Genomic DNA, 13577 nt, shown 5'->3' on the forward strand with positions numbered 1-13577 from the left:
CATGGAATGGGTTGCCTAAGCTAGCCAGGAAAATCATTGACTTGACAGAATTTATATCTTTGGTTAATATGCATGACTAAATGCATGACGCGTAAGACGTAATCCTCTTCTTTTTTGAAGTAACGTCTGTATTATATAAGATAAGATAAGATAGGCCATTGCGAATACTTCTCTTATTGACAATTCCCTTTTTTATACATCGGATACTTCAAAAAGGTTGTCAAGTTTAGATTAGCCTCTAAGTATGAAAATATCAACTTACTGTGCTTGTATATTTCTCTCTCTCTCTCTTTTTCTCTCTCTCACTCTCACTCCATATATGCTTTGTGGTAAATTGCTACTTTGCAAACTGTTTTTTGTAGCCTTTGTATTAAAGTACTTATTTGCAAGATTGTTTTTTTTAATAATTAATAAAAAAATTTGTAGCCTAACAAACAGATATCTAACTCTACTGATCAAAGGCCATAAAACTAGAACACAATTATTTGCTTACTGTGACCTTACCATTAAAGTCAATATGCACTATTGGAACATCTTTTGATAATCAGTTACACAAGCAGGTCGATCAATAACTTGAAACAAAGCTTCACCAGAATATTTGTGCGTTAACAGATAAGCACGTGCAAATAGATTGTCTCGTATTCTTCAGAAGTTTTTAAAACTTGGAGTTGTAATCGATACCTTACAGATAGCCTCGTATATAATTCTTTGGACTCGTTGCTTGTACTAATATCTAAAACTTTATATAACTTATAAAAAATATTTATGGATCAGTGCTAAAAAACTAGCAAGATTAATATATTATTTTTTATTAATAAATAACTTGATATTTTTAATTATATTTAGGTCAATTGATATTAATTGTTTTAAAACTTAATTAGGCTATTAAACGAAAATGACGCGGTTACAATCATTGTTTAGGTGGATTTTAAATGGCCCACTTTAGCTCTGTGGTCTAGTGGCTTTGTTCTATAAAAGACTTTGATCACAATGTATTTACTGCTCGGTGTTCATCTCAATATGGTCGTTATCAGCACCGGGCTCTTCAACGCAGCTCGGTTCAAGCCTGCTATGCAAAGCACCCTCTACCAAAATTTTTACGCGTATAGAGCCAACGATGGGAACACTGATGGCAACGCGTTTCATGGCTCATGCCAGCATACAAACAGGGAATATGTTCCATGGTGGATGGTGGACTTACTTGGTCTGTTTGTTATAGAGGTGATACGGCTAACAAACAGGTAAATTTAAATAATGTTATTTAAAAAAAATCATAATGTAATAATCGTGTGTTTTAACTCTTTCTCTCCGTAATTTGTTTTCCACGTTTCGACGGATTTCTTCAATTTTGCTCAATACTATTTCACTCCCCTGTTATGATTAAGCTTCAATAACTTTGTCGTTTGTTATCAGCAAATGTTTTATTTGGTCTAGAATTAAAGGGGAATGCATGCTCTTTTTATATATCACAAAGTGAAGTTTATTAAATCAAACATTAATTTAATATAATAAGTTCAAATCAACGATGGTATCGTCAATTAGGAGAGAAAGAGTTAAATTTCTTTTGAAATACATTAAATCATGGAACAGTTTTTGTCGATTAAACTAGCTCTGAAGATGAACATTTTATGCTAAGAGTCTTAAACTATTTTGAGTACATTAATCGAAGATTGTAAACAGTATCGGAGGTCAATATTATAGTTTGATATATCTAAATGAAATGCATTTTCGAAATAGTATCATTGAAATTTTAAATAAAATTAAAATTATGCAATTTACTATTAAAACGTCTTTATCAATGTAGAATGGATCCCTATCCTCGTCGACTGAGAAACTTTGAAATCGACATCTTTGAGCAAGACCCGAGACGACTCGCCAATTTTCCAAACATTAGAGGCCAAGTGTGCTACAACCAAACCGATCCGCTAGATGGAGGAACGTACAACTACACCTGCAGTGACTCAATTGTTGGTAGATATGTCAGAATTGTAATGAGGTACGTCATCAGGACACAGACCTAGTTGTTAGCCTGGCTTAGTTCGCTAATTGAAATACTTAATTATACAAAAAAATTTTTTAAAGAGAAAGATGTTCGAAGGGTCCTGTCTATCTTACGCGTCACAAGTGTCCTATATATGCTTTATGAGTCTTATTTGTTCTGTTTGAAGCGTCATTAATGTCCCATCTTATGTATCCAAAGTGTCTCAGTGAAACCTGGGATCTTAAATTTCTGGATATTTAGAACGCCACTTCTGATGGCTACCTGCCGGAGGTTGGGGAGGGAAATACGGTTGGTCGGTTCCCGGTCACTTCATCCCTGGTCACTTCATCCCTGGTCATTTTATCCCCGGTCACTTCATCCCCGGTCACTTCATCCACGGTCATTTCATCCCCGGTCATTTCATCCCCGGTCATTTCATCCCCGGTCATTTCATCCCCGGTCACTTCATCCCAGGTCACTTCATCCCCGGTCATTTCATCCCCGATCATTTCATCCCCGGTCAATTTATTCCCGGTCACTTCATCCCCGGTCACTTCATCCCCGGTCACTTCATCCCCGGTCACTTCATCCCCGTTCATATCATCCCCGGTCACTTCATCCCCGGTCATTTCATCCCCGGTCATTTCATCCCCGGTCACTTCATCCCCGGTCATTTCATCCCCGGTCATTTCATCCCCGGTCATTTCATCCCCGGTCATTTCATCCCCGGTCACTTCATCCCCGGTCATTTCATCCCCGGTCATTTCTTCCCCGGTCACTTCATCCCCGGTCATATCATAACGGTCATTTCATCCCCGGTCACTTCATCCCCGGTCATATCATAACGGTCATTTCATCCCCGGTCACTTCATCCCGGTCACTTCATCCCCGGTCACTTCATTCCCGGTCACTTCATCCCCGGTCATTTCATCCCATTTCATAAATTTGTTAGACAAAATGATCGGATGATGAAAATATCAATACCAAGTCGCACCGTTGTTAATCGTCGGGCTTGAAAACCAGCTTTGTATCATCGGCCACCATAAGTAGCCAGGTTTAAAAATGTTAACGTTGAGCACCATAAAGAATCAGTATTTATGTATGCTGAGAGTCTAACTTATCCGATACATCCTGATATCATGTATCCATCACAAATAAAGGAGGTATCACTTAACACACTGAGCAATTGTAGCAGCATTTGTACCAGAGTCAACTGAATAAGATGTTGAAACATTGAAGACAAAAAGCAATTATTATAATAGTAGTAAAGAAGATGCAACAGACTACATGAATGGTAAATGTAAAAGGACATTTGAAGAGAAGGAAATTTTTACGAATTTTAAAGCCTTCGAAAGAGGAATAGCCGATATTAATTTTAAAGTATTTTACTAATAGTCCCCGGAAAGTCTTAAATAAACACATATTATATTTTTTTATATATTTTAGCTGTCGCGAAAGAGTAAAAGCTATTATTACTTTTGTGTGCTCTGTTCAACTGTCATTACACGCAAAAAAATGTATTAGAATTAAATTTCGTTTTTTTTTTAATTAAAAAAAAATACAATTTCAAAATTGTATTGTCGTTAATAGGCTGTTCCAGATAGTTTAAAAGTGAAAAACTTACTTAAATTTAAACCAAATGATGGTTTCACATTGCTGTGACAAGTCGGATTAAGATTTGGCCGTTTTGGGTGTCTAGGGGATTTTTATGGTTTGAGAATCCTTACTTGCACATATAAACTACAAGCACAGCGTTATAATGCAGGCAACAAATACTATATTTAGATGTAAACTTATGTACAGTTTATTATACAACATAAGATAATGAAAGGTGAAATGCTGTACAGTGGCTAGTATGGAATCTAGCATATTTACATATATAGGAGTATCATCATCAGATATTAGAACCAAGTGGTCTGAGTGTCATTAGGCTGGTTGCTTAGCTTTTGGTCCTGTGCTGCACTGGTGAGACGGGTGTGGCTGGTACTGATGCTGTCTGCTAGTGGGCTGGCGTAGTAGATCCAGGCTCCGGTTGCAGTCCAACTTGTATGGTTGCAGAGCTAAGCTGCGTCTACCAATCAGTCAAGCCAGTGACGAGTCTGTGGCTAGCGTTGTTACTTGGACTCTTGAAGGATGAGTAGGTCTGATGTCTACAGATCTGGTGCCAACAAATCTGCTATCAGCTTTAGGTTGCTAAGTTTTCAGGCGGGTGTAGCCTAGAGATAAAAGCTGCAACGATATGATGTATGCGTCGGTTTAGCCATAATGATAACACTGGGAGGTAGATGCCTTTCCGTGAAGGACATCTTCAGACTGATGTATAGAAACCATAAGCTAGTTTCATATTTATCAAAGGGACCTAACAAATGAATATAGTGTCCCATCAAGGGAGATAACAATAATAATGGGGACTCCCATAAAGGGAAATAACAAACAGTGATAAGTGATTTATGATAAGTAATACAAGTGTCGTTCACCAATCACGGTGAGTAGCAAGTACCTATATCGCTTAGATAAATGAGATGGAAGGGGAAGGGGAGATCAACGTCTGATACTCGCCCATGCTCTCACATAAGTAAACATAGAGCATAAGTAAATACATACTCAGTAATAAGACATGTTTACGGAAATGCTTTGATAACTCCCTGCCAAGGAATTAATCAATGATAATATATTAAAAGCTCGTGCCGAGAGCTAATATATCAGAGTTGAATTAATAATAGTTAAAGAGCTAAATACATCTGGTAAGAATTGTTAATAGACTCTAGTCCAGATGGCTTGAACATTTAGCCACAAAGTCATGATAAAAAAATATAAGTATACAGTAATCTACTTACATTATCCATGATAAGAATGCACAAATATATACACAAATAATGTAGTAATAAATGCACAAATACATTACTAAGTAAAATGGTTCTTAAGCACTTTACTAAGTTACATACCACCAATCCAAAGTGAAATAAGGGAATGAAAATAGTGTAGAGCTCAAGCAAGAGATAGATGTGCTCCCTGTGGGCTCTCCAGCGTGAATGAGATCGGACGATGAAGTTTGTCCATATACACGTGGATAAAAGGGGGGGGGGTGAGTGGCGGGAGATAGGTGCAAAGGTGGTCTAGACTATTTGACGTCTTTGACAAAGGGGGTCCACGCTTGACCGTGACGGCGTTTCCGGGAGATAGACATTGCGCGAAGGCGCGAGTTGAAAGTCCAGGAAATCAGCCCAGGCGGTCAGGTGGATTATGGAGGGGAGATTATCAGAGCTCGGCATATCAAAGGAAGATTATACCTTGATAATGGCTAGTGCTAGACGAACAGCGTTGCCCGAGGCGTTAAGTTGAAAGGGTACTTTGAAGTGACCAGCCGCTCCCGGAAAAGGGGGGGGGGTCAACGGATGTTTGCCACGATAGATGGAGGGAGTGTAATCTTGTCAAGAGTCTAGTGTGACACGTGTCAAAGTGGGGATAGTAAAATGTGACATCGATGCCAAAGGGGTGGGGTTGGATTGGAGGGGTGGTGGCTGTGTTTTTAGCGCTTGATTGGCTAAATTAATAAAATTGATGATTAATAGCGAGTAAATAAATTAATTAAATGCTTAGACCTGAGTGATATCTTGAGTGAGCTAAAACGGTTCGTCACAACCCTCCCTGCGTAAGATAGGTCTTTGTTAAAAGATCTATGAAGTGCTAACGTTGATATCACTCAAGTTTCGTCTACTGTCGGTCGTAGCATTTAAGAAAATTTTTCCCAGTAGTTAAGAGGTTGCCGAGGTCCAGAGGGGTGTCCGTCCTAAGGGTCCGCTGTCGCCTATGTTCTGTCCGCAGGCGGATTGCCACGTGGAAGGGGCAATTCTGGAAACCTGGGGAAATAGGCCGGGTGGATAGGATTGGGTACATCTCCTTCTTGGGGCAGACCAGTAAGTGGGATGGACGTTATGGCGGAGGGCCCAATGCGCGTATGTTGGACGGGGCTTATCTCTAAATCCATAGTGAGGCGATTCTTCGTGAGTGCGATTTATCGGCTTACCTCTAATTTTCCAGACACGGTCAATGTCAGGGAAGAGTGGCCTTAAAGTGCGGGTGGAGCCGTGATGAGGTCCACTTTCACGAGAGTGAAAGTTTACTTTCCTCTGTGACTTCCTGGCAGGATCAGTGCCAGGGATTTGTGGTTTGATAGCTGAAGAGCGGGAGTTACAAGGACTCTCACGAGTGTAGGTATTTCGCTTACCTCGTGACTTCCTAGCAGTGCCAGTGCCAGGGATGAGCGGTTTGATTGCTGAGGAGCAGGAGTTAAACGGACCTTCACGAGTGTAGTTATTACGCTTACCTCGTGATTTCCCGGCAGTGTCAGTGCCAGGGTGGCGCGGCTTGAGCTTGGCTGAGGGGCCAGTAAAGGATTTGTTAGAGTGGTGACAAGGGCTTCCAACCGGCTGGTTGCTGCCACCTTTCTGCTTTGTCGTTCTACCAACGGGCAGAGAGAAGTATGGTTTATCGACAACTCCTAGAGGTATGTACCTGGAGCCTAGAACAAAGTCGTATACTGGCGAGTCCATGACTACTGCATCAATGGTGCCATGTACATACTTGCATTCTACGTGGACCCGAGCGATAGGATACACCTTCGGAGGAATGCCACGGTCTAGAGATTGAACCGTCACTGATCCACCAGTGAGATCCGATGGGTCGACCAGTGCTTTGCTGATGACAGAGCTCACCTCACATCCGGAATCGAATAGTGCCTGGACAGGAGATCCGTTAATCAGAATAATCTCTACCCCAGGGGGTGATACGATGGGGTGAGGCGGTATCGGTTGGGTAAGGCCACAAGCAGTGGGTTCAGGGGCCACGGTCAGCGCTGATATGACGTAATAGTCCTCCTCTTCCTCATCAAGAGGCGATGGCTGATTATGCAAAGAGGGTTCAGGGAGCTCAGTCACGGCTGACACAGTACGTGGGGCCTGATGCTGTCGATTGGGCCTGTGATCACTCGTGCTGTTCCGGTCACGGTGATGGTTATTGGTCTGGCCATGTCGAGGCGGGTGGCTTCGTCTGTCGTAGCTAGTAGGCGTGGCTGGTCGTTGGATTGGCGCTTTTTGGTGATGAGGTTTAGCAAAAGGAGAGGGTTGGCTAGAAGGAGCGTGTTTGTTAGAAGAAGTGGACTGGTCCTCTGGTTTGTCCGAGGCTGAGGTCTTGCTTTTGATGTCCTTAACGTCTTTGCGGGCAGTCGCGTACCGGTCTGCAGCTGAAGCTATGTCGGCTGGTGTAGCGGCTTGCTGCTCCCTAACAAAGATTTTGACATCGTTAGGCATGCACTCTAGCAACTGCTCTGCGAGTATGAGGCTCACTAGGCCGTCCAAAGTCTCTGGCAGTTCGCTAAGAGTGTGCCACCTCTTCAGGTATTTGTCCAACCTGTCGCAGAGATTACCGTAGGTCTCTCGGCGCTCTAGGCGGGATGTCCTGAATTTCTTTTGGTAAGCCTCGGCAGTCAGCTCGAATTGGACGAGTAGCGCCTGTTTGAGGGCTGCGTAGTCTTCTCGCTGGCCGGAGGGAAGTTTAGAGTAAACTTCGTAGGCTTTGCCTCGGAGGCATTGGGATAGCCGGAAGCACCATTTCTCCTCTGGCAGACCGTAGTAGCTCGCAACTTCTTCGAAACGGACAAGATAAACTTCGATGTTCTCTGTCTTGTCGTCGAAGTGCTCCATTGGCATGTGGGGTAGGCCGTTTGAGGAACTTTGCTGGGAGGCAGGGCTAGCCGGGCGAGATCCGGAGGAAGCTTGACTGGCGGTTCCGTTCTCTTTCTCCGCGGCTATCCTTTCTCTCTCAGTTATTTGTTTTTCTTTTTCCCTTTCTCGCTCCGTGATTTCCTTTTCTTTAGCTATAGCTATAGCTACTTCAGCTTCCCTTTTCTCTCTTTCCATAGCTATTTCATGTTCCCTTTCCTTCTCCTTTCTACTTTCTTCCCTCTCCTTCTCAAATTCTGCCCTCACATATTCTTTCTGCTTTGCCTCATCGTCATACATGACGGCCGCGAGTTCTCTGAGTTCAGCTATTTTTTGTTTCATGTCAGAGTCCGCTTTGGAGCGTGTGCCACTGGCCATGGTGGTGAGGGGTGCTAGGATGGTGTGGGGTGGGTGATGAAGGGGAAAGGCGGAAGGTAGAGTAAGAGGTGGAGACGATGATGGAGCTGCTGAAAGCAATTACTTAAGAGTTACAGGAAAGGTGGTATTAACCTTTGTTTGGTGCTTAAGAACCTGTAAAGGAAGTACAATTACAGCAATACAAATTTAGAAAAATAAAATAGCTATGAATGACACTCTATAGTCTTGTGCTCTAACAATGATGATAGTTAGAATACTGGGGAGTTGCCTGCTGTGCTTGCAGTATTAGTTGGGTAAATCCCGGACGAGGCTCGCCATTGTGACAAGTCGGATTAAGATTTGGCCGTTTTGGGTGTCTAGGGGATTTTTATGGTTTGAGAATCCTTACTTGCACATATAAACTACAAGCACAGCGTTATAATGCAGGCAACAAATACTATATTTAGATGTAAACTTATGTACAGTTTATTATACAACATAAGATAATGAAAGGTGAAATGCTGTACAGTGGCTAGTATGGAATCTAGCATATTTACATATATAGGAGTATCATCATCAGATATTAGAACCAAGTGGTCTGAGTGTCATTAGGCTGGTTGCTTAGCTTTTGGTCCTGTGCTGCACTGGTGAGACGGGTGTGGCTGGTACTGATGCTGTCTGCTAGTGGGCTGGCGTAGTAGATCCAGGCTCCGGTTGCAGTCCAACTTGTATGGTTGCAGAGCTAAGCTGCGTCTACCAATCAGTCAAGCCAGTGACGAGTCTGTGGCTAGCGTTGTTACTTGGACTCTTGAAGGATGAGTAGGTCTGATGTCTACAGATCTGGTGCCAACAAATCTGCTATCAGCTTTAGGTTGCTAAGTTTTCAGGCGGGTGTAGCCTAGAGATAAAAGCTGCAACGATATGATGTATGCGTCGGTTTAGCCATAATGATAACACTGGGAGGTAGATGCCTTTCCGTGAAGGACATCTTCAGACTGATGTATAGAAACCATAAGCTAGTTTCATATTTATCAAAGGGACCTAACAAATGAATATAGTGTCCCATCAAGGGAGATAACAATAATAATGGGGACTCCCATAAAGGGAAATAACAAACAGTGATAAGTGATTTATGATAAGTAATACAAGTGTCGTTCACCAATCACGGTGAGTAGCAAGTACCTATATCGCTTAGATAAATGAGATGGAAGGGGAAGGGGAGATCAACGTCTGATACTCGCCCATGCTCTCACATAAGTAAACATAGAGCATAAGTAAATACATACTCAGTAATAAGACATGTTTACGGAAATGCTTTGATAACTCCCTGCCAAGGAATTAATCAATGATAATATATTAAAAGCTCGTGCCGAGAGCTAATATATCAGAGTTGAATTAATAATAGTTAAAGAGCTAAATACATCTGGTAAGAATTGTTAATAGACTCTAGTCCAGATGGCTTGAACATTTAGCCACAAAGTCATGATAAAAAAATATAAGTATACAGTAATCTACTTACATTATCCATGATAAGAATGCACAAATATATACACAAATAATGTAGTAATAAATGCACAAATACATTACTAAGTAAAATGGTTCTTAAGCACTTTACTAAGTTACATACCACCAATCCAAAGTGAAATAAGGGAATGAAAATAGTGTAGAGCTCAAGCAAGAGATAGATGTGCTCCCTGTGGGCTCTCCAGCGTGAATGAGATCGGACGATGAAGTTTGTCCATATACACGTGGATAAAAGGGGGGGGGGGGTGAGTGGCGGGAGATAGGTGCAAAGGTGGTCTAGACTATTTGACGTCTTTGACAAAGGGGGTCCACGCTTGACCGTGACGGCGTTTCCGGGAGATAGACATTGCGCGAAGGCGCGAGTTGAAAGTCCAGGAAATCAGCCCAGGCGGTCAGGTGGATTATGGAGGGGAGATTATCAGAGCTCGGCATATCAAAGGAAGATTATACCTTGATAATGGCTAGTGCTAGACGAACAGCGTTGCCCGAGGCGTTAAGTTGAAAGGGTACTTTGAAGTGACCAGCCGCTCCCGGAAAAGGGGGGGGGGGTCAACGGATGTTTGCCACGATAGATGGAGGGAGTGTAATCTTGTCAAGAGTCTAGTGTGACACGTGTCAAAGTGGGGATAGTAAAATGTGACATCGATGCCAAAGGGGTGGGGTTGGATTGGAGGGGTGGTGGCTGTGTTTTTAGCGCTTGATTGGCTAAATTAATAAAATTGATGATTAATAGCGAGTAAATAAATTAATTAAATGCTTAGACCTGAGTGATATCTTGAGTGAGCTAAAACGGTTCGTCACAATTGCTCACCTGACTTATATTACATTTCATTTTCTTACTAAATCGTAGATAAATTCCATTGTCGATAACAGGTTGTTATGGTAAATGAATATTTAGTGGTGCAGATGTTATAGCTTTGGTGATTCCTTTGTGTTTACAAACACAAACCGGTGACACCTCTAAGTTTTTGTAGACACAAACACTCTTTGTAATCTCGATAACTTATCTTTTTCTTATCTCTTTCAAATTATTTTATAGTAATGATGTTTTTTTGTTTTTTTTATTACCCTTGAAAATTGTTAACAAGCCTCTAGAGACATTTTTAAAAGTATTTCTTGAGATCTGTTATAGATTTTAAAATAACGGTCTTCTACGATTTTTCAGACCAGGTGCTCTTGAACTGTTACATATCTGTGAGATGGAAGTTCTTGTCAGTGGCTCTATCATAGAAGAGATAAACTTTCAAAGAAAGGTCAATACTAAACTTATAGACTCGCCATTCGCTGAACTGACCCTCGCAAGCTCATTTCTTTGCCTGCGTGAATGTCTACTCCAAAGGCCAATTGACTTCTGCACAGCTTTGAACTGGATCACTTCAACAAGGTCTTGTCAACTTTTTAGTGTCAACCCATACCTGGATATTGCACCCAACCTTACATTTTCACTGGAGACACATTTTTATATTCAGATTAATTAAAACTCAAGTGGTTTTTGTTTGAATTTCTAAGCATATCAGCAACATTAGATTGTCTGGATTAATATCAAATGAAATACTGCACAGAATCCGAAATAGTGGAGTATCTCACAAGGTCGTGTCCAATCTTTAATGCCAGCTCTGACTGGACATTAACTGGACATTAAACTTTGTTTGACATTTTCTCAGTACTTATTTCAACCAAAAAAAAAGTAATTGTTATTTATTTCAAATAATTTAATAGCATAACTTGATATAGAGTCAACGCTTTAAATAATTCCAGGACTAAATTTTCATGAATTGTTTTCAATAATACAACATATAGTATTGTATATTCATTAATTTTTTGAAGTATAAAGGATTATAGCAAATATGCGAATGTTGAGAGATGTTATATGTTTTTGAATACATATATTATTAAGAAACGATATTATAAATATGTATTAATAAAAGAATATTTTGTTTTGATTATAATGTTATTAAACCAACTAAATTATATTTATGATTTTACGAGCTCAATTTGTATTGTTAATTCGGCTTTGAGAATACTTGTAAAAAACAAGGTTACAAAGACATTCCACACAAACTAAAAATAGGCCCCCGAAGTTGTCCGCTCAGGCAGGTAAAAATCAGGTTTCCATATTTTTATTAACTACAAAAAAGATTTTTTTAAAAGTAGAGACGTGCTCGTGTCGAAAGTGTTAGCGATACATATGTATTCGACCATTTCGATGAGCTGATAGTTATGAAGATATAGTTCAATCCTAGCTGTCAGTTACAAAGGCCGAATACGAATGAAGAGTTTTGAAACAGGATTAATTCAGAAATTAGACCCCACGAGGACCCGCTAACCATTGTCAAAAAAACGTAATTTCAAACTCTATGGCCGCATCACTAGGTCCTCAGGGCTCGAAGAGACCTTCCTTCAGGGTACAGTGCCAGGTGGAAGATGAAGAGGAAGACAGAGAAAGCGATTGGAAGAAAACATTAAAGAATAGACAGCCCTGTCAGTGAATGAAATGCTATCAAAGGCAAAGGACAGAGAGTAGGGAAAACAAACGGTGACAGATCTTGTGTGTTGCCCCAACGGTCCAAAAGACTAAGGGATAGGTAAAGGTGAAATTAAATGTGAACCTGGCCTAGATGATGTTATTGAAAAATTATCTAATTGATCTAAATGTTTCGTAAAGGGCCAGTATCTCATTTAGAGTCTCCACAAATGGAGTATATAAGTATGCACTAGCGGATCCAGAACTTTGGAGTGGGGGGGGGCGATTTTTTTCCAAACCCTAACCCATAACGCCCAGTAAACCCTAACCCTATACATAAACGTGCGTACAGCACACACACACACACACACACACATATATATATATATATATATATATATATATATATATATATATATATATAAAAGAATAAATAAGCAGTATTTCTCAGTATTTTCATGCATTCTTCACTGCAGAAACGCATTCTCCTGACATCTACAGCTCTTTATCCATCAGTGGAGTTCGGGGCGAAGCCCCGACGCCAAAAAGCGTTTTCTTGCATTTTTCACTGCAGAAACGCCTGCTTCTGACATCTACAGCTCTTTATCAATCAGTGGAGTTCGGGGCGAAGCCCCGACGCCAAAAGCGTTTTCTTGCATTTTTCACTGCAGAAACGCCTGCTTCTGACATCTACAGCTCTTTATCAATCAGTGGAGTTCGGGGCGAAGCCCCGACGCCAAAAGCGTTTTCTTGCAATTTATCTACAGCTCACTATTCATCAGTGAGTTTCGGGGCGTAGCCCCGACGCCAAAAAACGTTTTCTTGCATTTTTCACTGCATAAACGCCTGCTCCTGACATCTACAGCTCACTATTCATCAGTGATTTTCGGGGCGAAGCCCCGACGCTAAAAGCGTTTTCTTGCATTCTTCGCTGAAGAAACACATTCTCCTTACCTAAAGCTCATTATTCATCCTATTAAAAAAGGACCTTTTGAATAATATTGTACTTGAAAAATATTCTAATTTAAATGTATACGCCCTTAATCCATTGCAAATAAAACCGATTTGTTCCTTGAAAAGATCAGATACCCCACATATTTAGATTAAGGCTTTGAGGATCGCCGCCGAAAAAAAATTCGATAAATAATATTCAATAAAATTCAAGCATAAATTGTGAGTTATAGTCCCAAATTTAACTAGAAAAATATTAGATTGAGTAGAGGTTGGAAAAAAGGCTACTCATCTCAATCGTGACTCTTATACTGAAAATTTTTGTTTGAATTCTAACTTTTCAAAAGCAAAGTCTTTCTTAAAATAATTATGATAAATTCATGTGAAATTACATGCAATCGCCCCCCCCCCCCCTTACCCCACCGAATCGGCCAAGATACCTGAAGGAGAGCGACATAATTTAAAATGTATATATCAATGCAACTAATCTTGCTCACAAACTATGATTTCTCCATAAAAGTAGGACCGCCCCCCCCCCCACTCAAAGGGTTTAGGTGGAAAGGGCAGTAGAGGTTTCGCC

At 40.8% G+C, this 13577-nt stretch overlaps 1 protein-coding gene across 1 annotated transcript; it reads left to right on the forward strand.

Moving 5' to 3' along the window:
* The first annotated feature begins 772 nt into the window (after positions 1-772).
* Positions 773-11317, forward strand: LOC106068055 (uncharacterized). The gene is made up of 3 exons (XM_013227339.2): positions 773-1241; positions 1805-1996; positions 10748-11317. Exons 1-3 carry the CDS (start codon positions 991-993, stop codon positions 11058-11060), a joined length of 756 nt encoding a protein of 251 aa, XP_013082793.2. The 5' UTR covers positions 773-990; the 3' UTR covers positions 11061-11317.
* Positions 11318-13577: the final 2260 nt, after the last annotated feature.

The sequence above is a fragment of the Biomphalaria glabrata genome, chromosome 2 (assembly GCF_947242115.1).
Source record: "Biomphalaria glabrata chromosome 2, xgBioGlab47.1, whole genome shotgun sequence".
Taxonomy (NCBI): Eukaryota; Metazoa; Mollusca; class Gastropoda; family Planorbidae; genus Biomphalaria; species Biomphalaria glabrata.

Excerpts from the sequence above, each read along its gene's own strand:
- LOC106068055 (XM_013227339.2), top strand. The coding sequence starts at position 991 with ATGTATTTACTGCTCGGTGTTCATCTCAATATGGTCGTTATCAGCACC. Across the intron at positions 1,242-1,804 it reads GTGATACGGCTAACAAACAG|AATGGATCCCTATCCTCGTC; the intron begins GTAAATTTAAAT and ends TTATCAATGTAG. Across the intron at positions 1,997-10,747 it reads TATGTCAGAATTGTAATGAG|ACCAGGTGCTCTTGAACTGT; the intron begins GTACGTCATCAG and ends ACGATTTTTCAG.